At 44.6% G+C, this 26929-nt stretch overlaps 1 protein-coding gene across 1 annotated transcript; it reads left to right on the top strand.

Annotated features, from left to right (window-relative positions):
- The first annotated feature begins 22689 nt into the window (after positions 1–22689).
- On the top strand, positions 22690–23972 carry LOC140581980 (uncharacterized). The gene has a single exon (XM_072705995.1). It carries the CDS (start codon positions 22690–22692, stop codon positions 23899–23901), a length of 1212 nt encoding a protein of 403 aa, XP_072562096.1. The 3' UTR covers positions 23902–23972.
- The last annotated feature ends 2957 nt before the right edge of the window (positions 23973–26929 follow it).

Below are 26929 nucleotides of genomic sequence, written 5' to 3'. Positions count from 1 at the left end.
CTTGGGGTCCATCTTGACTTGATCGTAGCATCAGCCTGGTGCTTCCTCTTAGCATCACTGAGCTGTTCTCGGAGGTCCGTCACCTGGTGCCTGAGCTCGCGAACTTGCCTTTGGCCTTCAACCCGATGGTCCTCCAGGGTTTGGATTCGGTTGTTCCTTTCATGGAGCTCTTTGTGGGCTCTATCCAACAGGGTTTCAACCTGGTTGAGTTTGGCCGTGAGGTCCTCTCGGGTGGCTCTGGCTTTCTGTTCTCGTTGATCAGCCTGAACTCGGAGCTCTTCCAGGGCTTGTTGAAGCTCTTCAGTGAGTTTATGTGTGTCATCTTCTATGGTCTCCTCCCCCTCTGGAGATGGGGTCCTCTTTTGCTGGAGTTCTTGCTCCAACTTCTCGATGCGATCTTGTGCTTGGATAGCATCTTGATGACTCTCGGCCAGTAGTCTTCGGATGACTCTCCCTGCCGGCCCCTGGAGGATGGGCTCCCCCTTTGAGTCTGGTCCCTCCCAAGGTTTCTTCCTTCTAGGGAGTTTTTCCTTGCCACTGTCGCCTATGGCTTACTCACTGGGGGCTTTGGGTGGGGATGCTGTAAAGCGCTTTGGGACAATGTAATGTTGTGATAATGCGCTATACAAAAATAAATTTGTTGTTGTTGTTGTTGTTGTCTCCATCCCGTTGCTTGAGGATTTGCACCTGTTCCTGGAGGCGGGATGTTTCTTCTTCACCCATCATCAGCCTGGCTAGAAGCTTGTGTGCTAGGGAGCCGAGTACTTTGGTTAGCTCTTTGCTCCCGGGCTTCTGAGTAGGTGGCGTGGCCATGAGTTCAGCAATGTCCTCATCAATTTGGTCCATGCCTTTTTCCTGTATGAGCTCCGTGTGACCGGGCAGGAAATCACCAGTCATGACGTCCAGCCAGGTGCCTAAGGCTTTCCATTGGTCCAGGGGGCCATAGTGACTTGATTAACTGAAGGGTGACACTAGAGGTCTGTTGCTCTCAGACAGGTATGGGCTAGGCGGGTGACCTGCTACCTGAAACTGAGGTGACAAATCAAAGAAAGTAAAAAAAACAAATAGGACTAGGGCCTGTCAATGGGTAACAGGGCGGGTGTATTGAACCACGAAACTGGTTACCCAGACAAAATAAATAAAGAAAAGTTGTTCCCTGTGAGTGTCTGTGGTAGGAAGAAGAAACGACAGCTAAGTCTGGAAGGAGTCACACCACCGGCTGTGTGTGTGACTACTGATGGGCTGTCAGGAGAGAGAAGGGAAGTTGGGGGAACGAGGAGAATTTCCAGCGGCAATAGCAGTGGGACCGCGTTCAAAACCTGGCTTGCTGTTGCAGATCAGATTTAACCAGAAGAGGGAAAATTGGCAGGTTCTGTTCTGCTTGCCTTTATGCAGTGTGTCACGGTGTTAAGCTATTTACTGGAGCGGAGGGGTTTGAATGCTGTCAGGTGTCTCTCCCGGACAAGGCACGTCCCACAGTGCAATCTTAGCCAAGCAGGCCCGAGCCCGGCTCCCACTCCCACGATCCCCAGCAATGTCAACTTGGAAAGGGCGTGTTCTGTACGCACAACTGAGACAACCCAGGTGGGGCTCAGCTTATCGGGCGCACTTTTGGCCCTGACTCGAACAAGAGACGGCGCAACGGCACTCGGGTGTCACCCAACCGATTGAGAGTCCAAGCTAGGGCTGTTCTCCTGAACTTCGCCCTAGGCGAGGTCCTGCTCAAACTTGTAATGACCTCCCGAGATACCTGCCAACCTTGCCCTAAATGAGTCAGCGGGTGCAGCCCAGCCGGCGCGCTTTTGGGCGTCCAATTGCTGAGAACTTCCCTTTCAGTTCTGACAAACTGTAAGATCGCACGCAGTGACAGCAGCAACTCGGACAAGCTCCACCAACCAGAGCGGATGGTAAACACCCAGTGCCGGAAAAGCTTGACTGATCACACTCAGAACCCCAACCGCTGCCTGATTTGGTTGGGCAAGTAACTGATTTATTATTATTGATTTTATGTATTTAATTCAAACCCTTGCATAAGTCCTTGTGTTGGGGAAGGGAGTAATTAAAATCATAAAATGTCAAAAGCCCAAATTAAAATGAAACAGGGAGAGGAAAAGTCAAATTAAATCAAATGAGGTTCTAATTAATTTATCATAAACCTAAGTTGATTGTGTAACAATTAACTAATTAGATGTCACCAAGTTGAATAAAAGTAGTCCTATGGTTAACTTCTGCTCAGAGTACAATGCCTTGGGATCCAATTCAATGTTTTCGGAGCTGACCACTAGAGGCGCAATTTAAATGGCGTAGCACTTCTATGGTTGACCCCTAGAGGCGCAATCCAAAATGGCGTGGTACTTCTATGGTTGACCCTTAGAGGCGCAATCCAAAATGGCGTGGTACTTCTATGGTTGACCCTTAGAGGCGCAATCCAAAATGGCGTGGTACTTCTATGGTTGACCCTTAGAGGCGCAATCCAAAATGGCGTGGTACTTCTATGGTTGACCCTTAGAGGCGCAATCCAAAATGGCGTGGTACTGCCAGGCCTGCCCACTAGAGGCTCTATGGGGCGTTACTCCCTCGGTGGGAGGCGTTTGTGACCCTTGCAATGGCGTCGGGGAAGGCCTGCGGCCTTATCCGACCCAGATGTGATTACGGTGGCGTTCGTGGACGGCACTTGTAATCGAGGCGATCGCTAGACAATGCTGGTTTGCCAATGCTAGAAAATCGATCTTTAATGTAAGCACACTATGGTCTGCGCGGTGCGCGGCTTAAGACCTCTGAACCTTACTACCACAGCAAGGCGGTGCTTGCCTTTTGGCGACGGATCCAAGCAGCGAGTGTGCTGTCGCGTCACGTCGCGAATGGTGCTTATACCACGGCGGGTTTTCTGCACCAGACTCCCGTTAAATAACACACACACCCTCCGGCTATTTGCCCGTGGTGGCGTTAAGCTTGCTCTTCTCTAAAGCAGGCACAAACGTGTGAGTAAGAGGATAGTTAGCTACGCTATCGGTCTTAACTCAGGGAGTCTAAGCACAACAGAATTCAGGTTAGAAACTCGTAACAAGAATTCCTGTTGGCTAATTTAGAGGTCTCTGGCAGGATGTTAGAGATGGAGAACCTCGTCCGAATCTATCCTGGAAACAACGCACTATACCTGAGAATCTCGTCAGATATAGGATAAGCGTTTACTGCAGTTAAGAAAACGAAACCTAAAATAAAATACTGAAATAAAACGCAAAATTTAAACAAACTATTACTAGTAAGGCACAGTAGGGAACCCGCGTAGTTCCGTTCTGATGCCTTTGACTGCGGTTCGCTCAATCGTCAACCAATGCAATCCGTTTACAGTAATGCCCATTCGACTGTTTGCTTGTAAAAAGTTTACATTTTGTGCTCACAATAAGTTTAAATCGGTACCCGCAATTCTCCACCAATTATGTAGGAATTTAACAGCTCAAATGGGGGGTGGTTTTCCACCAATGTTCAGGGGAATTGATTATGAATTAATTAATGATTAATTCATACACAATTAAATATGGAATATTAGGTTTGAGTTGTTGTTCCGATATCACAGTCTTTATATTAGTCCCACTTGGTAAAGAGCTGGATGATTTAAGTCCAGAATGTGAATGGAATTCATTCGTTGGTATCACTACTCAGTCTAAGATAGCTGCCCGTCCACCGGGTCAGCTTCTCTCTGTAACCTAGCGACTCAGCTCTTGGCCAAAGAGAGAGTCTCGCGATACTTGAGGACGCGAGTGGGACTTCAAAGCTCAATAACGGGATTCAGACCAATAAAGTGACTTATTGTAAGCACAGAGAGGGAGATTTAAAATGTGAACAGCATGCGTTTATTCTAATGCTACACTAAAACAGGACAAACATTACACATAACATAATACATACAAACACGGGTTGCAGGCTCCCCGAATGGCCCCATAGATTTATGGTGGTCTTTGGCCAAATTTTGTGCTGATTTTAATTAAGTAATTTAGCTTTGGATAGGTTCATTTGTGTAATAATCCGTCCCCGGATTCATATTCGGACATAATTTAGGATGACATCAATACCAAACATGATATTCCACCTTCGATCCAAACCTTAGCTAATTTTTATTGATTAATTTATAATTCCTTTTATGAGGTGCATACTTATTATTGCCATCAATGTACAGAATACCAGGTTAGGTGGTATATCTCACAGCTGTGACAAGTTTAGGTGAGTTTTACTGAAGTTGTACCCTATTGCATACGGTGTGTCCTAATTAAGGATGGCTCGGGTAACTGTCTTTACTCCAGTAAAAGAACAATATTGATCACAAAAAGGCCTGATGTGATTTACTTAGATTTCCAGAAAGCCTTTGATGTTGTCCCCCACAAACGGCTCTTGTTAAAGCTTAAAGCTGCAGGAATTTTAGGAACTGTGGCAGCTTGGATCAAAAACTGGCTAACTGATAGGAAGCAGCGAGTAGTTATTAGAGGCACTATGTCACAGTGGGCCTCCGTTTATAGTGGGGTACCGCAGGGTTCAATTTTAGGACCACTATTGTTCCTAATTTACATTAATGATATTGACACGAATAAATACAGTAAACTGGTTAAATTTGCAGACGACACTAAGGTGGGCGGGGTAGCAGATACTAATCTAGCAGCAGAGAGGCTTCAACGGGATCTGGATTTAATTAGCGAATGGGCTGATACTTGGCAGATGAAATTTAACACAGATAAATGTAAGGTAATCCATGCAGGGAGCAGAAATATACAGTACAGGTATTTTATGGGTTCCACTGAAATAAAGGTAGCTGATTACGAGAAAGATCTCGGTATGTATGTTGATGCTTCCATGTCCCACTCTCGCCAATGTGGGGAAGCAATAAAAAAGGCGAACAGAATGTTGGGTTATATCTCTAGATGTGTGGAGTTTAAGTCAAGGGAGGTGATGTTACACTTATATAATTCCTTGGTAAGACCCCACCTAGAATACTGTGTGCAGGTTTGGTCACCATACCTCAAGAAGGACATTGCTGCCTTAGAAAAGGTGCAACGAAGAGCTACGAGAATGATTCCTGGTCTTAGAGGAATGTCTTACGAGGAGAGGTTAGCGGAACTGAATCTGTTCAGCCTTGAGCAAAGGAGACTAAGGGGGGATATGATTCAGGTCTATAAGATTCTAACGGGTCTGGATGCTGTTCAGCCAAATGACTATTTCAATATTAGTCTAAATACTAGAACTCGTGGCCATAAGTGGAAATTAGCGGGAGAACATTTTAAAACAAATTTGAGGAAGCACTTCTTTACACAGCGTGTAGTCAGAGTATGGAATAGTCTTCCTGCTATTGTAGTGGAAGCTAAAACCATGGGTTCCTTTAAATCAGAGCTAGATAAGATTTTAACAACTCTGAGCTATTAGCTAAGTTCTCCCCAAACGAGCTTGATGGGCCGAATGGCCTCCTCTCGTTTGTAAATTTCTTATGTTCTTATTATGCATTGACAATTATAAAATGGAGCAAACCTGGCTATTAAAAAGGGGTTCAGTACACAAGTTTTAACATACATTGCATAGTCTCTCTCAGCATCTTAGCATGGCCGACTCACTCCCTCAGCGGCCATAAAATACTGTCTGTGGGGCCTGCGTGATCCTACACAAGGTATCATCCATCCCTCAACCTCTCCCACCACTGCAGGATTTTTCTTTGTAAAGAAGAAAGACGGAGGATTACGACCCTGTATTGATTATCAAGCCCTTAATGCTAATCATGGTCAAGCGAAGGGAACTGCTTGGATTCCCGTTCCCTCCGCATTGGAGCAACTGCGTAAAGCAACGATTTTCACCAAACTTGATCTCCGCAGTGCTATAACTTAATTCGGATCTGGAAAGGAGACGAATGGAAGATGTCGTTCGTCTAGAACACGTGGCCATAAGTGGAAATTAGCGGGAGAACATTTAAAAACTAATTTGAGGAAGCACTTCTTTACACAGCGTGTAGTTATACTATAGAATAGTCTTCCTGCTAGTGTAGTGGAAGCTAAAACCCTGGGTTCCTTTAAATCAGAGCTAGATAAGATTTTAACAACTCTGAGCTATTAGTTAAGTTCTCTCCAAACAAGCTTGCTTGATGGGCCGAATGGCCCCCTCTCGTTTGTAAATTTCTTATGTCACCCACACTGGAGAATACGAATATCGGGTTATGCCTTACGGTTTGGCAAAGTTGTCCCTCTATCTTTCAGTCGTTCATGTATACCGTGTTCCGAGATATGATTAACCAGTTCGTGATCGTCTATATCGATGACATTTTAATATATTCTTCATCCCTCTCTCAGCACATAACCCATGTTCGCCAGGTACTCCAAAGGTTACGGGACTATCATCTGTTCGTGAAGGGTGAGAAATGCGAATTTCATCGTACGCGGGTACAGTTTTTGGGGTACATAATCATCATCATCATCATCTGACATATTTACAAAGTACACTAAAAATGAGTTTAATGACAAAAGAAATATATAAGAAATAATTTATTTGCCATAAATTAAGTTTATGATATTGAATGAAATGTGTGACCATGCCCCAGTCAGTGAAAGTGTGTTCCCTACCCCTAGACTCCAGAGGGTTAATGACCTGGGTTTTTCGGCACTACGGTATCCCAGAAGACTTAGTGTCAGATCGGGGTCCTCAATTCTCCTCACAGGTGTTTCGTGCCTTCTGCACCAAGCTTAATATCTCTGTCAGCCTGTCATCTGCCTATTACCCCCAATCCAATGGTTTAGCTGAAAGGACCAACCTGGAGGTGTCCAAGGCACTAAGGTTGTTATGTCGAGCCGCAGAATGGGCTTCTCACCTCATATGGGTTCTTCCTTCTAGTGCGTGTTGGGATATCACCCTGCACTCTTCCTATGGGATTCGAACCCCAGTCATGCCCACATGGGTGGGACCGCGCACCAGGAGGCAGTCTACAGCTGATTGCTCTGCTACTTAAGACAGGCGGAACCAGCATTGCAAAATATTATTGCCATTCCGTATGAGCCATACGAAGCATTATCTCTGTCTTTTGTCCTCCTGGTTCGTCCTGCCTGCTGTCTCCTGCCTGCCTGTCTTGCCTCCCTTGCCTGCCCCGTCTTTTCCTCCGACTCGCCTACTCCGTCCTGCCCTGCTTGCCTACCCTGACCTGCCCTGCTTCCTCACCGGTCCCGTTCCTCCTGTCCCATCAGAACCCCGTCTCGTCTACGTACTACTTACGTAGGACTGACCACCCCAGTATTCGACCATTCGACGCAACCACAATTCCGGATTGCCCCTTTGGATTTGTCTGTACCCGGTTTATTTAATAAACCATTTTGCCTGCACATTCCGGGGTCTGCCTCCTCCATTCGCAATCGTCATTACAATTCCATTTTAATTCAAGAAGTTTCCAAGAAATGATTTTGCATCACCATGTGTAGTTCAGTATGTAACTGGGGGGAAACGGAAAGCCGCAAAAAAATCATATTATAAGTGGTCACCGTAATAGGCCTACCCTTTGTTGTCTGTATTTAAACGCCAGGAGTATTAGCAATAAAATTCATGATTTAGAGGCTCTTATCTTATCATCATATTATAGCAATAACTGAAACGTGGTTGAGAGAAAAGGATGGACAAGAATATAATATGGTTGGTTACACGTTGTTCCGTAAAGACCGTATAGGTAAGAAGGGAGGTGGTGTTGCAGTATATGTAAAGGAAAACTTGCAGGCAAGGGAGCTTACTGATATAAGTAAAACTACGGAAGCTATATGGGTAAAATTAGATGCTAAAAACTCAAATAGCCTAAATGTCGGTGTTTGTTACAGAGCACCTAATGTAGCTGCCGAGGAAAGCAGATTGTTATACAGTGATATTAGGATTATGAGCAATAAAAATGATGTGGTAGTTATGGGTGATTTTAATCTACCGGGGATGCAGTGGGACATTGTTGATGGCTCTTCTGAAAATGAACTGGAGATGTTAGAATTAGTACAGGATTGTTTTTTTACTCAGTTTGTTAACACCCCTACCAGGGGAGATGCCATTCTTGATCTGGTTTTCTCTAATAACCAGCACAGGATTGGTAAATTAGACGTTTTAGAACTACTTGACAGTAGCGATCATAACATGGTTAAATTTGAGGTTAAGTTTAGTGCCCGAAGAGCAAAGTTCAAATCAAAAATATATAATGTTAGGAAGGCTAACTTCAATTGTATGAGATTAAAACTAGAAACTGTGAACTGGATGGAGTTGAATAACAAAACTGTTGAAGAGGCATGGGAATTTTTTAAAAGCACATTACAGCAAGTGCAAGAGGACTTCATACCTGTTTCCAGCAAGAATAAATCTAGGAAATTGCAACCTAGGTAATAATAATAATAATAATAATAATAGATACTTTATTGATCCCCGTGGGGAAATTGTTTTTACGCCTCCCTCAACTTGCTCTTTGTAGAGCAAGCTGTCCGCGAAGGGCAGCCACCCGTAGCGGCGCCCAGGGAGCTGGGGATTGAGGGTCTTGCTCAAGGACCCGCAGACGTGCTGAGGCTGGGCTTGAACCGGCGACCTTGTGATTACAGGCACACGGCTTAGCCCACTGAGCCACACGCTGCTGGTTTACTAGGGAAATAAAGTATAAAGTAAGGAGGAAAAAGGCTTTGTTCCAGAAATGGAAAATAACTGAGGATGACAGAATAAAGCAAGAGTATCTAAATCTACAGGCTGAGTTAAAAAATGACATTAGACGAGCTAAAAGGAATGTTGAAAGGAAGATCGCATTGGAGGCTAAGGATGACGTTAAAAGTTTCTTCCAGTATTTTAACTCTAAAAGAGCTCTAAAAGCTGAAATGACTGAAATGCAGGATAGTAAGGGTCTTATAATTTACCAGTTCTTATTACAAGCCCGGCATCGTCTATAACTAAAATATATATAACTGAAGCTGATGTTTTGCAAAGCCTAGCTAAGCTCAAAATAAATAAATCACAGGGCCCTGATGGCATCTTACCTATAGTGTTAAAAGAGATGAGGGATATTATTTGCCGACCCTTAACTTTACTGTTTCAAAAATCCTTATCTGAAGGTGTGGTACCTTCTGATTGGAAGCATGGCAACATAACGCCCATTTTCAAAAAAGGGGATAGAAGTAATTTGTCAAACTATAGGCCAATCAGTCTAACTTGTATAACTGGTAAAGTTATGGAGGCTATAATCAAAGAGAAAATGGTAGATTACCTGGACTCAAATAACATTTTGAGGGATAGCCAGCATGGATTTAGGAGAGGTAGATCCTGTTTAACAAATCTGTTGGAGTTGGTTGAGGAGGCTACTCAGGAAATTGATGATAAGAAGGCCTATGATGTCATCTACTTACACGTACAAATGTATGCCGACGATGCTGTTATTTTAACATCTGCTAAAAGCACACAAGAGGCCTCTTCTATTCTTACATTAGCTCTAGCGAACATTCAGCCCTGGCTCCTGCAATCCTGCCTTTTATTAAATGAAAAGAAAACAGTCGTAATGATGTTCACTAAAAAACCTATAAAATTGGAGCGGTCAAAGGTATTCCTGGGAGAAGCTGAATTGGATATTGTACAAGAGTTTAAGTACTTAGGCATCACTTTGGATCAGACATTATCTTTTAAAAAACATATAAAACTAACAGCCAATAAAATCAAATTTAATATTGATAATTTTAGACAAATTAGACCATCAATGTCATTAATCTCTGCAAAAATGTTTTTACACTCTATGATATTCTCACATATAGATTATTGTATTACAATTTGGTCCTTCACTAAAGATACAGTGTTAAAACCACTAGATATTATTCAAAAAGTCTATAAAAATCCTTGATCAAAAGCCTATGTCATTTCATCATTGCAAAATCCTGGAAAAATATAATCTGCTTAATTTTGAAAATTTTATTAATTTTAAAAACTGTTGTCTAATTTATAGAGTACTGAATGGACTAGCTCCACCCCCACTAACCACATATATTTAAAAAAAAACGGATATAGGTCGTGCAACTAGAAACTGTTCTCGAGGAGAGCTTCAGATCTCTTATAGGAAATCAACTTTTGGACAAACGGTTTTATCAGTTAGAGGGAGTCATTTCTGGAACAACCTCCCAAAAAATATTAGAGAATGCCCCACCTAGAGTACATTTAAAAAACATCTTAAATCACATCTTAAAAGTACTCAGTTGTGCTTTCTGTCATGATCCGCTCCGTCCGCTCCTGATGTGTGCCACGCCCACCTCGTTACCTCGTGTTCAGCCCTAATTGTGATCGCCTGTGTCCTGTTAAGTCTAGCTTGTCTTTTGTATTTAGTCCTCGTCTGAGTCAGTCTTCCCCAGACTTGTCATTGTATTGTCCGTCGATGTCCGTCTATTGTGGATTAAACCCAGTTTACCTGACTTCCTGGCTCCGATCACCTGCTTCCCTGCTCGCCTCCCGTCTGGCGCTGACAGAATGACAGATCTCCCAACCAAGCTCAGCGCTGTAGGGGCGGACCTCTCGATCGACGAAGAGGTGCTCCACTGGACCAACCTGTTGGAACTCCGCGACGATCCAGAGGCACGCCCGCTCGTAAAGGAGTGTTGGCAGCTCTTGCACAAGAGAGACCTTCTCGGTGAGAAACAGCTCCACGTAAGGGTGGAAGAACACCTCCGTCGGCTGAGGGAGAGAGCAGCTGTTTGGTTGTCCCCGCTGGGATATACCTCCTGGGAGCCGCCCCCCGACTCACCTTCGAGCGTCCTCTCCGTCCTGGGCAAGACGGCTAGAGCTCCAGCCTCCACCGCCGCGCAAAAAACCCGTCTTCCACAGCGCATTACTGAGCTTAAAGCGGCTTCGGCCGCTCAACCCCCTAGCTCCAGAAGGAACCGGCGTAAGCAACGCCGAACGCGGCAAGAAGGAGAGGCAGCCACCCCGACGCTCTTCCTGGGAGCCTGGGAGCTGCTCCCCGCCTGGGAGCTACCCAGGGAGCATGACAGCTCACCACCCGCCTGGGATGACATCGCTGCTGCCCGCCTGGCCGGCTTCCCGCCGGAGAAGCCGCCTCCACTAGAGGCGGAGCGTCTGGGACACGGCGGAATACGCCAGGTGAGAGACGCGATTCCCCGAGTCCCTAGAGCCCTTAAAGGGACAGCGCCAACGCGCTCGGCATCCCTCCTGCCTGCTCCGGACCTGCATGCTCCGGTTCTGCCCGCGGCTGCGCTGCCCGCTGCCGCCGCCGATCTGCCCGCGGCTGCGCTGCCTGCTGCTGATGCCGCCGCTCTGCCCGCGGCACCGCCTGCTGCTGATGCCGCCGCTCTGCCCGCGGCACCGCCTGCTGCTGATGCCGCCGCTCTGCCCGCGGCACCGCCTGCTGCTGACGCCGCCGCTCTGCCCGCTGCGGCACCGCCTGTTGCTGCTGCCGCGATGCCAGCAGCACCGCCTGATCCGCCTGTCCTGCCTGATCCGCCTGTCCTGCCTGCTCTGCCTGCAGTCCCTGCAGCTGCCACCACTTTGTCTGCGGCACTGCCAGAGGTGGCCGCGGATGCGCCCCCTGCTGGCCGCGTGATGGCGGCACCCGCTGCGACGCCCCCTGCTGGCCGCGTGATGGCGGCGCCCGCTGCGACGCCCCCTGCTGGCCACGTGACCACGGCGCCCATCCTGCCGGCACCTGAACTGCCTGTCTCGCCTGTCCTGCCGGCACCTGGCCTGCCTGTCTCGCCTGTCCTGCCGGCACCTGGCCTGCCTGTCTCGCCTGTCCTGCCGGCACTTGACCTGCCTGTCTCGCCTGTCCTGCCGGCTCCTGAACTGCCTGTCTCGCCGGTCCTGCCGGCGCCTGAACTGCCTGAGGTGGCCACGGTTGCGCCCCCTGCTGGCCGTGTGATGGTGGCGCCCGCTGTGGCGCTCCCTGCTGGTCGCGTGCTGGTGGCACCCGCCGAGGCGCCCCCTGCTGACCATACGCCCGAGGCGCCTGCCCAGGCGGCCCCTGCTGGTCGCACGCCTGCAGCTGCCTCCGCTCTGCCTGAGGTGCCCGCCGAGGCGCCCCCTGCTGGTCGCACGCCTGCAGCTGCCTGAGGTGCCCGCCAAGGCACCCCCTGCTGGTCGCACGCCTGCAGCTGCCTCCGCTCTGCCTGAGGTGCCCGCCGAGGCGCCTCCTGCTGGCCACACGACCGCGGCCCTGTCCGAGGCCGCCTCTCCCGTCCTGCCCGCGGCCCTGCCTGAGGCCGCCTCTCCCGTCCTGCCCGCGGCCCTGCCTGAGGCCGCCTCTCCAGTCCTGCCCGCAGCTCTGGCTGCCCCGCCTGCGGCCACGCCCGCGGCTCTGGCTGCCCCGCCTGCGGCCACGCCCGCAGGTCTGGCTGCCCCACCTGTTGCCTCCTTTGAGGCCCTGACTCCCTCGCCCTTACCCCGGCAAGGCCAACGCCCCCCAGGACCCCGCCTGTCGGTGTCCCATAAGGGAAGGGGACATAGGCGTCGGGCCCGGGTCCCGCCCGCCCTGCCCCCTGGCTCGCCCTTTCGGCCCCTGGCTGTGGCTCGGTGGCTGCCTGCGGGTCCTCGGGGTCGGCGGTCGCCTCCGGGTCCCCCCCTGGATCCTCGGTGCCGGTCCTCGGTCCCGCCTCTGGGTCCATGTCGGCCGCCTCCGGGCCCCCCTGCTCCGGCTGAGCGTCGGACGGCGCCTCCGCCGGCTCCGGCTGCGCCTCCGCCTGCCGCGGCTTCCCCCTCCTGCCTGCCTTCACTGGTGTTCCCTCCTGCTCCCTCTGTGTCCCCTCCGTCACTCCCTCGTCCCGTTCCCTTGGCCCCTGGGTGGTCCCCTCCTGCTCCCTCTCCCCTGCGGCCCCTCCGGCCGCTGCCCGTCGCCCGCCTGGGCTCCCTCGTGCTCCCCTTGTTCCTCCTCCCTTTCCGTTTGTCCCGCCTGTCTCTGCTCCTCGTCCCTCTCTGTCTCCTTCGTTCACTCCTGGCCCTTTTGTTTTTCCGCCTTTCTCCCCTTCTGTGTCTCCCTTCCTTGTCTGTCTGTCTGCCTTCCCTGTTCTGTGTCAGGTCCTGTCTTTCTTTTCGTCCTTGTTCTTGTTTTGTGTCTCTGTCTTGTTCCCTGTTCTTCGTTGATGGTTTTTGGTTTTTGTCTTCCAGGTCCTGTTCCCCCGGTCTCGTCCCGTCCGTCGCCTCCTCTCGGGCGAGCCCGGTGTGCGCGCCTTTGGGGGGGGGTTCTGTCATGATCCGCTCCGTCCGCTCCTGATGTGTGCCACGCCCACCTCGTTACCTCGTGTTCAGCCCTAATTGTGATCGCCTGTGTCCTGTTAAGTCTAGCTTGTCTTTTGTATTTAGTCCTCGTCTGAGTCAGTCTTCCCCAGACTTGTCATTGTATTGTCCGTCGATGTCCGTCTATTGTGGATTAAACCCAGTTTACCTGACTTCCTGGCTCCGATCGCCTGCTTCCCTGCTCGCCTCCCGTCTGGCGCTGACAGCTTTCACTTTTAGATTTATTTTTTTTTGTTATTGTCAGTTTTATTGATAATTTCATGTTGTTTTAGAATGTATTGCCTGTCTAGGGACTACAGATGTAAACTAGTGATTGTGCTACAATCTGGCTCATTTACAAGCATTACTTGATTATTTCATTGTAGTGTTTGTTCATTAATGTGCATTGTCCCAAATAAATAAATAAAATAAATAGATTTCCAAAAGGCCCCCCACAAGAGGCTCTTACTTAAACTCAAAGCGACAGGTATTTTAGGAACTGTAGCGACCTGGATTGATAACTGGTTAACAGATAGGAAGCAGCAAGTTGTTATAAGAGGCACAATGTCACAGTGGGCCTGCGTTCATAGTGGGGTACCGCAGGGTTCAATTTTAGGACCGCTATTGTTCCTAATTTACATAAATGATATAGACATCAATATATACAGCAAACTGGTGAAATTTGCAGATGACACCAAGGTGGGTGGTGTAGCAGATACTGAACTAGCGGCTCAGCAGCTACAGTGGGATCTTGATTTAATTAGTGACTGGGCCGATACATGGCAGATGAAATTTAACATAGACAAATGTAAGGCACTCCATGTAGGGAGCAGAAATATAAAGTACAGGTATTTTACTGAAATAAAGGTAAGATTATACAATTCCTTGGTGAGACCTCACCTAGAATATTGTGTGCAGGTTTGGTCACCATATCTTAAAAAGGACATTGCGGCCTTAGAAAAGGTGCAGAGTAAGGCCACAAGAATGATTCCTGGTCTTAGAGGAATGTCATACGAGGAAAGGTTAGTTGAGCTAAATCTGTTCAGCCTCAAGCAAAGGAGACTGAGGGGGGACATGATCCAGGTCTATAAGATTCTAACAGGTTTGGATGCTGTTCAACCGAATAGTTACTTTAGCATTAGTTCAAATACAAGAACTCGTGGCCATAGGTGGAAATTAGCGGGAGAACATTTCAAACTGGATTTAAGGAAGCACTTCTTTACACAGCGTGTAGTCAGAGTATGGAATAGTCTTCCTGATAACGTAGTGCAAGCTGAATCCTTGGGTTCCTTTAAATCAGAGCTAGATAAGATTTTAACAACTCTGAGCTATTAGTTAAGTTCTCACCAAGCGAGCTCGATGGGCCGAATGGCCTCCTCTCGTTTGTATAGTTCTTATGTTCATATGTTTTTCTTTGCTGAAAATTAACTTATAAATTATACATCCCTTCCAGAACTCAGAAATGTTTATTTTCCCTCTGAAAATATAGCACATTTTCTTCACTGAGGGTGGCAAAAAAATTATAATTCACAGTGTTTTTTATGAGCTTATGAGCCTTTTTCTTCCAATAGACAATGCATGTAATATGGACTGTGAACCTAATTACCTAACCGTCTTAAGTACAAAGGTTGTTTCCAGCAACTAACATAAAAAATAAATGTATGCTACATTAAGAGTACAAAAAAAATACAAATTTTGTACCAGCTGAATCAATGTAATGAAAAACACAATCTTTTTTTATAAAGTGCAATCAGCATGGTGCTTTAGATAATGTATTCAGTACTCCGGTTTTTTCATGTAAAAGCACAGACAACCGCTGCTGCTACTAAGAATAAAATTATTAAATAATTCTCTAATGTTATTTAACGTTGATACACATATGTAACGGGGGGAGAGAGCACGTGAGCGAGTGTGTCTGCATTTATTACGGACAAAGTAAACATTTATTGTGGAGAAAAGTCCTTTTCCGCATTTACGCTAAAAATGTGCCGGCTTGCATTCTCGTGAAACGCCATAGACTTTAGTGACTGAATGACGCAAGTAAGACGATTGGTGAGGAAAAACCTGTAAATGCAAGGTGGCAAATTTCGTTTTAAAATGTGTCCAGTTGTGTGCGCATACTACAGTGATGAACTGTAAATAAGATAAATAACATAAGATATTTACGAAAATATTTCGTTTGTTTAATAAAAGGACAGGATATAGATCTGTTCTATAGGAAATGTAGCTTTAAATTACTTCTGTCGTGAGCCTTAGAATGGTAGGGTAAACACTTTGTGGTATATGTAGCCACATTTAACAATAGCCGATTGTGTTGACATCTTTCCCAGACAACCACAACTTCACCTGTGTTCATGTACTTACATGTGCGTGTATGAAGGGACCGGGCGGGTAACGCGGTCGGCAGTAACGCCATCGGTTGCACTTGAAGTGAGAAGTTATCCAATCTGACATACAGTAAACGGCTCATTAATAGGAATATTCTCAGAGTTGTGGTCTCGGCTGGTCTCGAAATAAAATCCCGAGTCCATGACAAGAACGAGTAAAAATGCGGCTGATTCAAAGACAAGATTGAGACCTTCAAAAACTGGTCTTGAGTACTACAACATTTGATATTACTATAAATTTCTATCATGAAGAAATGAAGCAGTGGTGTAGTGGTAACAAGAAATTTAAGGTGGGTTTCTGGCAAAATCAAAACAAGACTCTGCTGTGTCCGCCTCCGCCATTTTTCAAACATTTTTTTCAATTCGTCCAGAATTCATCACGTAAGCTACTCAAGGCATGGCATTGGTTCTCGTCTCCTTTTTCTTTTATGGTGGTCGGCATCCAGATTAATGGTGCTTTACTGCCACCGCGGCTTTGGTTATTTTACTGCTCCAAAATTAGGGGGTAGCTACTGTACTTATATGTATAATAACGTAGACCCAACTAATCGATTATTAAATTAGTTGCCAACTATTTTAATAGTCGATTTTAATTGATTAGTTGTTGCAGCCCTAGTTGCCAAATGGGTCATTGTTTTATATACAAGCAGTGGTGGGAAGAGCTAACTGAAAAGTGCTAATCTGTTAACTGCAAAGTTTAATTTGATAACTCTAAATTGATAAGGCACTAAAAACATTTAGTAGAAGCTAACAATAATCGCTAGCTATGCTGACATTTTGCCTATAGTGAAGCTGCTTAATTGAAGACTACCAACATGGTGCCGTTTAGGACCACTATTGTTCTTAATTTACATTAATGATATTGACACCAATACCTGCAGTAAACTGGTTAAATTTGAAGTAGCAGCACAGAGGCTACAACAGGATCTTGATTTAATTAGCAACTGGACTGATACCTGGCAGGTGAAATTTAACAGAGATAAATATAAGGTAATCAATGCAAGAAGCAGAAATATAAAGTACAGATATTTTGTGGGTTCCACTGAAATAAAGGTAGCTGATTAAAGGTAGCTAAGTCCTTGGTGTGTATGTTGATGCTTCCAAGTCCCACTCTCGCCAGTGTGGGGAAGCAATTAAAAAGGCCAATAGGATGTTGGGTTACATCTCTAGGTGTGTGGAATTTAAGTCAAGGGACATGATGCTAAGATTATACAATTCCTTGGTAAGACCACACCTAGAAATTTTTGTGCAGGTTTGGTCACCATATCTTAAAAAGGACATTGCTGCCTTGAAAAGGGTGCAACGTAGGGCTACAAGAATGATTCCTGGTCTTAGAGGAATGTCTTATGAGGAGAGGTTAGCTGAGCTCAATCTGTTCAGCCTCGAGCAAAGGAGACTAAGGGGGGACATGATCCAGGTATATAAGATTCTAACAGGTCTGGATGTTGTTCAGCCAAATGGCTATTTTGATATTAGTTCAAGTTTTAATTATTGTGGCCATAGTTAGAAATTAGTGGGGGAACATTTTAAAATTGATTTGAGAAAGCACTTCTTTACACAGCGTGTAGTTAGAGTATGGCATAGTCTTCCTGTTAGTATAGTGCAAGCTAAAACCTTGGGGACCTTTAAATCAGAGCTAGATAAAATGTTAACAACTCTTAGCTATTAGTTGAGTTCTCCCCAAACGAGCTTGATGTATGGTGGCTGAGAAAGCTCAAGGCATTTCAAAGTTAAAAACGCGCTGCAAATACAGAAAACACATGCAACTTCTAAAACGCGCTGCATTTCAAAGTTAAAAACGCGCTTCAAATACAGAAAACACACATGCAATTTCTAAAACGTGCTGCAAATACAGAAAACACATGCAACTTCTAAAACGAGCTGCAAGTAGCCAAAACACAACAGAATTGTTTGTGGAGGACACTTTTTTGTATACTTTTAATTTCGACTTTGCTCTTCGGACACTAAAATTAACCTCGAATTTAACCATGTTATGATCACTACCGTACAATGGGTCTAAAACCTCTAATTTTCCAATCCTATCCTGGTTATTACAGAAAACCAGATCAAGAAGGGCTTCTCCCCTGGTAGGAGTATTAACAAACTGAGTAAAAAAAATAATCCTGTACTAATTCCACCATCTCAAGTTCATTTACAGAAGAGCCAGAGACTGTGTCCCACTGTATCCCAGGTAAATTAAAATCACCCATAACCACCACATCATTTTTATTACTCATAATCCTGATATCATCATATAATATTCTGCTTTCCTCTACAGCTACATTAGGTGCTCTATAACAAACCCCGACAATTAGGCCATTTGAGTTTTTAGCATCAAGTTTTATCCATACAACTTCTGTACTTTTATTTTTATCAGTGAGCTCCCTTGCCTGCAAGTTTTCTTTTACGTATACTGTAACACCACCTGCCGCCTTGCCTATCCGGTCTCTACAGAACAACGTATAACCATCCATATTATATTCTTCACCATCATTGTCACTCATCCATGTTTCAGTTATTCCTATAATGTCGTAAGTGTCCGATGAAATTAAAGCCTCTAAATCATTAATTTTGTTTCTAATACTCCTAGCATTCCTCAACTACTCTACACTGCACTGTACATTGTTACATTGTTCTATGTTCTTATTGAATGTGTTATAAGTTGTTATGTTATTTTTGTATTCCTTTAATTTTAACAGCTTCGTTTTGGACCTGACAGCTTTGTTCGGCAGCTTTAAGGGGGCACTTTAATGGTTCTATACACAGTAATTTGTATAATGGCCATAGTGTTCTTATTGAATGTAGGCAATTTATTTTTGTATACATTTAAATTTTATTTAACAGACTTTATGTATAGGCAACCAGTGCTTTACCATTTTAGTGTTTTGCTTAAATATGTTAAAAGTTGTTTTTTTAAGATGAGAGTTTAATGTTTAAATAAATGTTTTATTTGGAGGACAATGGGTGGCAAAAATGTTGTCTGAAAACCAAGCTACAACTTCTTAGTACAATTACCTTATAGACCTGATACATTTTTGAGTGCAATATACACTCACCTAAAGGATTATTAGGAACACCATACTAATACGGTGTTTGACCCCCTTTCGCCATCAGAACTGCCTTAATTCTACGTGGCATTGATTCAACAAGGTGCTGAAAGCATTCTTTAGAAATGTTGGCCCATATTGATAGTATAGCATCTTGCAGTTGAGATTTGTGGGATGCACATCCAGGGCACGAAGCTCCCGTTCCACCACATCCCAAAGATGCTCTATTGGGTTGAGATCTGGTGACTGTGGGGGCCATTGTAGTACAGTGAACTCATTGTCATATCCAAGAAACCAATTTGAAATGATTCGAGCTTTGTGACATGGTGCATTATCCTGCTGGAAGTAGCCATCAGAGGATGGGTACATGGTGGTCATAAAGGGATGGACATGGTCAGAAACAATGCTCAGGTAGGCCGTGGCATTTAAACGATGCCCAACTGGCACTAAGGGGCCTAAAGTGTGCCAAGAAAACATCCCCCACACCATTACACCACCACCACCAGCCTGCACAGTGGTAACAAGGCATGATGGATCCATGATCTCATTCTGTTTACGCCAAATTCTGACTCTACCATTTGAATGTCTCAACAGAAATTGAGACTCATCAGACCAGGCAACATTTTTCCAGTCTTCAACTGTCCAATTTTGGTGAGCTCGTGCAAATTGTAGCCTCTTTTTCCTATCTGTAGTGGAGATGAGTGGTACCCAGTGGGGTCTTCTGCTGTTGTAGTCCATCCGCCTCAAGGTTGTGCGTGTTGTGGCTTCACAAATGCTTTGCTGCATACCTCGGTTGTAATGAGTGGTTATTTCAGTCAAAGTTGCTCCTCTATCAGCTTGAATCAGTCGGCCCATTCTCCTCTGACCTCTAGCATCAACAAGGCATTTTTGCCCACAGGACTGCCGCATACTGGATGTTTTTCCCTTTGCACACCATTCTTTGTAAACCCTAGAAATGGTTGTGCGTGAAAGTCCCAGTAACTGAGCAGATTGTGAAATACTCAGACCGGCCCGTCTGGCACCAACAACCATGCCACGCTCAAAATTGCTTAAATCACCTTTCTTTCCCATTCTGACATTCAGTTTGGAGTTCAGGAGATTGTGTTGACCAGGACCACACCCCTAAATGCATTGAAGCAACTGCCATGTGATTGGTGGATTAGATAATTGCATTAATGAGAAATTGAACAGGTGTTCCTAATAATCCTTTAGGCGAGTGTAATTCTCCACACTAGTAACCCAGCTAACTAGTGGAGCAAGTCCATTTTGTCTCTGTAAGACCTCAAAGTGAATTTGAAGATTCCACAAAGACTGCGAAGAGGACATAAGAATGTCTCGAACTCATTAAGATTTTCTGGAGACACATGGAATCCACAGTTTCTTCCATTAAACCTAGGGGGCAGTCCAAAAAATGTTTGTGCTATGTAGGAATTATTAGCTCAGGTAATTTTTAATATCTCCACCAATATGTTTGAAATTAATTAAAGTTTAATTAATTATTATTTAATGCTGATTATTAACCAATCATTATGCCGAATGGTCGGCTCCTCCAAACTCAATTGCGTTATCCCTGTGAGTCTGTTAATGTGAGACTTAAATGGGATTCACTAATTACCAGTATCGCTTAGTAACCTGGGTTAGAAGGCTCGTCCAGCAAGCTGCATCACCAGGGGGGTATTCCAGAAAGCTTGGTTAACTTACCATTTGGTAAATCTTAACCTCTGGGTTGATATACCCCAAACCCGCATACCATGAGTATGTCGGTTCCAAAACACCTGAGAAGAGTAAGTTCAATCAACCTCCTATTGGTTACCCAGAGTTAATGCGCGTGCACCGTGCATACATAAAGACGTTTTCAATTGATCGCCGATTTCACGAGTCAGAATGGAAAATCAAAGTGAAAAAAAGAGAGCGGCATACTTCACAGAGGCGGAGTTGGAAGTTTTAATGCACGCATATGAGGAATTCAAGCCAATAATAATGAAAAAAAGCAATACGGCTGCATCGGCTAAAGAAAGAGTTGGCTTGGCAAAAAATAACGGACAGAGTAAATGCGTGTGTATTAAATTGCAAATTTGACATCGCCTCCCCTTTTATTATAATGCAAAATAATTAAACACATAACCCTTCCGCATCCCTTTTACTGTTAAATCACTATGAAAGCATTTACTTTTCCTGCCATTCATTTCTTTAGGTTAAAATAACAATGTGTATCGACTAGGAATATATGGTTTCTTATTTAATAAGGTGTAATCCTTCTGGAGACAGAAGAACTTTGAGCCAAGTCAAAATGAAACATGCTGAAACTGCAAAAAGGTAATTGATTACACGATCACTTAACTATTTATTAAACACGATTTAGTATATTCTTTCTGTCATGTAGCTAATAGAAAAAAGGCTGAAGCCCGTCTAACTGGCGGGAGCCCACCACCACCTCCCCTCACCCCATCTGAGGGCAACCAGTGGTAACCAGCATTGTACTGTCCTGTAATGATTACCTATAGTTAGTGGAAAAAAGTAATGAGTTTGATGATTTTAACAAGGCAAAAAATTAAGGATACAAAATCAAGTTACCTGCACATTGATACTATGAATAGATTTCCTCCGCTATCTCGCTGTACTTGTATAGTGACAATAAAGACATCTATCTATCTATCTATCAACATAGTCTCCCTCATTTATTGAAGGAGCTTTAATAGGAATGTAGGTGCCATCAATGCACCCAATTATGAATGAATGAATGAATGAATGCCTTTTATTGTCACTATACATGTATTACATGTATTCCAAATTACATTTGGAAACCCTGAAATAGAAAGTCATATAGGGAAGTATCAAGTGTGTGTGTGCAGGATGAATACATGTAGGCTATAGATATAAATAGTATGACTATATATTAAATATGCATCATAGATTTTACTACAAAGGACAAACCTACCACTCTGTGGAATTCCTCTTTAATAACACGCAGAGCTTTATGGACAGGGAACTGTATAAACGTGTGCAAGAAGCGTTAAGTACCAGACATACTGTGCGAACGGCTCTACACACAGTTGCCTTTCCTACAGGGTATATGCTCTGCGTCGCCCATATTGTACAAAAAATGCCCTGACGCAAAAAACCGAAGTGCTATGCACAGAATGTTTTCTGTGCTAAGTGCAGACCCGCGGTTTGGGTTTGTGACATTTGCAATCGGTCTTTGACAGTTGACGTCACACTCGCTATAGTCGCAGTGTATTGTGGGTCTAATCGCCATTTTGAAGGTATATAACTCAAGAGCAAGCGTTTGCGTCCGCCATTCTCCTTTGTAAGATGGAATACTCGTGTTGTGTGAAAGGCTGTCATACGAAATCACATGGCAGAAAGGTGGACCACAAGATAAGATTGTTCCGGATTCCCACTTGGAAAAGAGGATATGGACGGCAGGTAGAGGAGGTAACAAAGAGGCGTCGGATGGCCTGGGTCGCAGCGGTGAGACGCAAGGAGATCACGTTCAACAAGATATCTCCGTTCATGCGTGTTTGCTCTCTGCATTTTCATAAAGGCAAGTAAGATGTTTCTTGTTTGAGTAATATTGCTGGATATGCATTTTTTTGTACTCTAAAGTTGCTATTTTCACATTGGTTAACCTACGCTAGCAAGCTAGCCTCACTACGGAGGGTAGCAGAAACGGGTTAATCGGTTCGTGTTAAACTAGTGTTACAGATTGAATGCTTTTTAAAGTAAACGGCAAACTGTGATGTCTATCAATGTATGTATGTGTATATTCGCGTGCATGGATTTTTCCTGTTTTTGGCATATATAGACATACGTTTTATATTTGGGACGTGTTCGTTTAAGAACGTGTTCATTTAAAAACTTACAATTTGCTTGCAGGACAACCAGCTTATGAAATGATGGAGACTGACCCTGACTGGGCACCATCCCTACATCTGGGGCATACATATGTTCCACCCACAGACATTGCACGCTTTGAAAGACAAAGTAGACGCGAGCAGCAACGGAAAGAGATACTGCAAGCAGCAGAGATGGGGGTCGACAAGGATGCAGAACTTGGAGAGCTGCAGAGTGAGGATGGCACACCGGAGCCTGGTGGTGAAAGCAGCCAGCAACAGACTGAGGATGGGACACCTGACACTGGAGAAGATGGTGGTCAGCTCTATGCTGAAGAGTGGACACATGAGGCAGTAGGAGAAAGTGATGAGCTCATCACTGAGGATGAGATACAGAACAGCAGTCATGACGTGGCACAGACTGAATGTGAATTGTGTGTGCTCAGGCGTGCAGAAATAAACCGCCTGTTGGAAGAAAACAGAGAGCTACGACGTGAACTCAATGAGTGCAGGATATCTGATGATTTCTTTGGAGAGGACGATGAAAAAGTAAAGTACTATACAGGTCTGCCAAACCTGGGAACCTTTATGGCATTATTCAGGTTTTTGGTACCTCTCATGCATGGTCAAAGGAAAATTCTCACCCCATTTCAAATGCTCCTGTTAACTTTCATGCGCCTTCGATTGGATCTGCCTCCACAACACCTAGCTCATCTGTTTCGGATTTCCCCAAAGACAGTGTATAGAACAATCAATGAAATGGTGTCATTTTTACATGCAAACTTGAGGCGTTCTATTGTATGGCCAGAGAGAGAGACACTGCGCAAAATTATGCCTCATGAGTTTGTGGAGGCCTTTGGACACAGAGTGGCAGTGATTATTGACTGTTTTGAGATTTTCACTGAGAGACCATCAAATCTGAAAGCACGTGCCCAAATGTTTTCCAGCTATAAGCACCACCACACTATGAAATACCTGATAGGTATTACTCCCAAGGGAGCCATTTGTTTTTTATCAAAAGGCTGGGGAGGTCGTACAAGTGATAAACATATAACGCTGAACAGTGGTTTTCTTGCTAATCTGTTGCCTGGGGACATTGTCTTGGCTGACAGAGGTTTTGACATACAGGAATGTGTGGGCATGTTGTGTGCAGAGGTCAAACTTCCAGCGTTTACTAAAGGCTACTGTCAGTTAGCAGCCAGAGATGTGGAGGAAACTAGAAAAATAGCACATTTGAGAATCCATGTTGAAAGGGTCATTGGAAATGTCTGGCAGAAATATAAAATTTTAACAGGGACCATTCCTATAAACATGATTCTTCCATGTGGAGGTGAAGAAGTTACAATGCTGGATAAAGTTGTCACTGTGTGCTGTGCCTTGACAAACCAATGCCCAACTGTAGTTTAGGTCTAGAAACATCATTGTATACTGAGCCTGTATTCTGCTTGCCATTTCACTGAAATATATGTTCAATGACATTTTTGTGGTGTTCTTGACTCTTACTTTCTGAAACACCTAAATTACTAGTATGTTTTGATTATGAAAATTACGTATCACTGATTACATAAAACAGTTTTGGTGGAAAAAACACAATTTGAAATATTTAGTTTAACCAAATGAGAAGCTTGACAGATTTTTAGCTGACATTTTTACTGAAATTCACTTTTGAAACAAAAATCAGCAGCACAATGGTGGACAGTTCAATAAATGTTCAAGTCAGAGTTGCATTATGTCACAGCCTGGGTGGAACACTGAGAGCAGATCCAAAACTCCTCTTTAGCTGTTGCATGCTGTAGACCAACACAACTTAAATGAAACCACACAATTGGGCAGTTTTGATTGTCACAAGCCACCATGTCATCTTTGCTCTCTGGTCCATGACAAAAGCACCACAACTTGACAGCCGTTTGCCTCTTCCGGGACTTCTCTGCTACTGTGCGAAATGTTCTGTGTGTTCTTTTTGGGTTCCCTCCTGGAACAGAAATCTTGTCAAGTGGCATCTGTCTTGCAACCTGAGTGAAGTAACAGCTGACCAGTTCAGGGAGACATACACACTCAAAAAAATGCTGTGCTTTTTTCAAAAGAGCACCCCAGAGCTCTGGGTCAGGCGCCACACGCAACACCACACAGTCTTTCAGGGTCCACACAACAAAATCACAGTACTCTGCATCTGCAACAAAAATTTGTGTCTGTACTTGTTTATAATATGGATGATCCTTCTTGAGCTGCAGCTCTCCATCTACTATTCCCAAACAGAAGTTCTTGTCTCCAGTGTTGCATGCCTCCTCAACAGTAGTGTCACGGTACGTGTATGGGCATTTTATTTCAGTGCAACCTTTACCACAGCAAGTGCACTGCACAATCCCATCCGGCGATGCCCCAATTTGGGGAAAGTGTGGGTTTATGATAAACCCACACTGACTGGTCTCAAAGTCACAGTGAAGTTTCTCAGTCTGCAATCTGTACTGTGCTTTCCCACACTCCTCATTTTGTCTTCCCCATGTCGCAGCAGTAGATCGGTTTGTTGCATTGCTCTTAGGATAACACACTGCTGTCACTGTAGACAGTGCAGGCCTGTCCAAGCTTGACACATGAACTGAATGCATATTTGATGCAGTAATCCTTCCAATGCGATAGTGATACCAAGCTGAAGATCTGTATTGACGTCTGCTGATTTTTTCTATGTACTGTGCCTGCTCAAGTGAAATGTCTACTTTATTTACCAAGCTTTTGCAGTGCAGGCGCAAAGCAGTTAATTCTGTGCCATCCATTTTCTCATCACGTAGACAGCGCAGTGAATCTGGTGCTGAAAATGGCTGCACTGGGTCTACAAATGCATCGCAATAATCTGGGAGATTTGACAGAAGTGCAGCTTTTGGGGATACTTTCTGCAGGTCTGCAACATACGCATCCCACTGATCCTGTGTGAAATTGTGGAATGTAAAATTGCTTGTTGCAGTCCTCAGAGCAGGCATATTTGCTGCCTCACCATTCAGGAGTTTGTTAAGGCTTCTTCTTTTTGCTTTCGCAGTGGTAAAGTCTATTTTGTGTCCTGCTTCTGCTCCCACTTTACTTATGCTGCTTGGTATCATCCAGTATGCAGGTTGTCCTGTTACTGTTACTGTCTCTCTGCATCTGACGACCGCCTCCAACTTAAACAGCATAGCTGCAACATGTGTGCATGTCTCTGCTAACCCAGCCATACATGTACAGTGAGCAGAGGATATAGCTCCTGATGGCTCAATGATGGCCCATGGCTTGAGAGGTGTCTCAGTGAGGCGCTGGGAGTGCAAGACCTGTAGACAACACATAGACAGACAACAACGGTGTTACCACGGTGTTAAACTATTCCATGTATTATTATTTATTATTATGCTTCATTTGTAAGGCTGTCTACATGATTACAGTTAACTTCACCATATAATTATCATATAATATATAATACCAACTTGAACATAAGAACATAAGAAATTTAGCCATTTGGCTGCCTCCAGACCTGTTAGAATCTAATATACCTGTATACTTGGACCATGTCCCCCCTTAGTCTCCTTTGTTCGAGGCTGTACAGATTTGTTTGCAACTTGATTACAAGCTAGCTTACCTTTGCAGTGACGACTCTGTTTTCGCAGTCCTGCGTTCGAAATGTGAACAGATCCTGCACCCAGCCATTGATGAAATGTCCGTGGGCTTCAAGAGATTTATAGTTCTTGAACTGTTCAAACGAGTAAGCGCTAATACCATAAACAAGGCAGTTTGTTATGTCCAGAGACGAAGTTGGAGGCAACAATGTCGCATCGGCATTCCATTTTTTTGATGTGAGATCATACGGATCTATATTGTTAATTGTTGACAATTTAGCCAAATACCGATCCCTGGCGTCCTTTGTAAGTTTTTCTCTGTACGGAATTTTCTCGTTCTGCTTTATCTTCTCCATTCTTCCTAGTGTTTGCGTCTGCAAATACCTTCAAAATGGCGAATGGGGGCGTGTCAGACAGTGCAGACACGTGACTGACAAAGACCGATATGCGGTTTCAAGAGATGTTAAGTAAATGAACGATTCTTTTGAAAACTGATAACGCTTTTTCAAATAATCATTAGGAAATGACAAGACATCAATACGCGGTCTTATAACTCTCTCCCGGCGAAAAAAACCTTGTATAATTTATGCCTCCACGTTCACATGATCGTCATCAAAAGGGCACGCCATGCTCAGTAACCTTCTGCAACAAACTTACCCTGGAACATAACCTGCTACTGAGCAGGTTATCTTCAGAGAGTAAGCTGCTGTGGTTACGTACATACCCAGAAAGTTAACCTCCGTTTTTGGAACCGAAAGTTGAGGTTATCCACTAACTTACCCTTAAACTTACCCGGGTATGTCACATAACCTGCTTTCTGGAATACCCCCCAGGTAATGTAAATGATTGGTAGCGAA

Source organism: Paramormyrops kingsleyae, chromosome 23 (assembly GCF_048594095.1).
Source record: "Paramormyrops kingsleyae isolate MSU_618 chromosome 23, PKINGS_0.4, whole genome shotgun sequence".
Lineage (NCBI taxonomy): Eukaryota > Metazoa > Chordata > Actinopteri > Osteoglossiformes > Mormyridae > Paramormyrops > Paramormyrops kingsleyae.
The sequence above is the reverse complement of the archived record's forward strand: the minus strand, read 5'-3'. Positions and strand labels throughout refer to the sequence as shown.

Coding starts and splice junctions, on each gene's coding strand:
- LOC140581980 (XM_072705995.1), top strand. CDS start 22,690: ATGGGGGTCGACAAGGATGCAGAACTTGGAGAGCTGCAGAGTGAGGAT.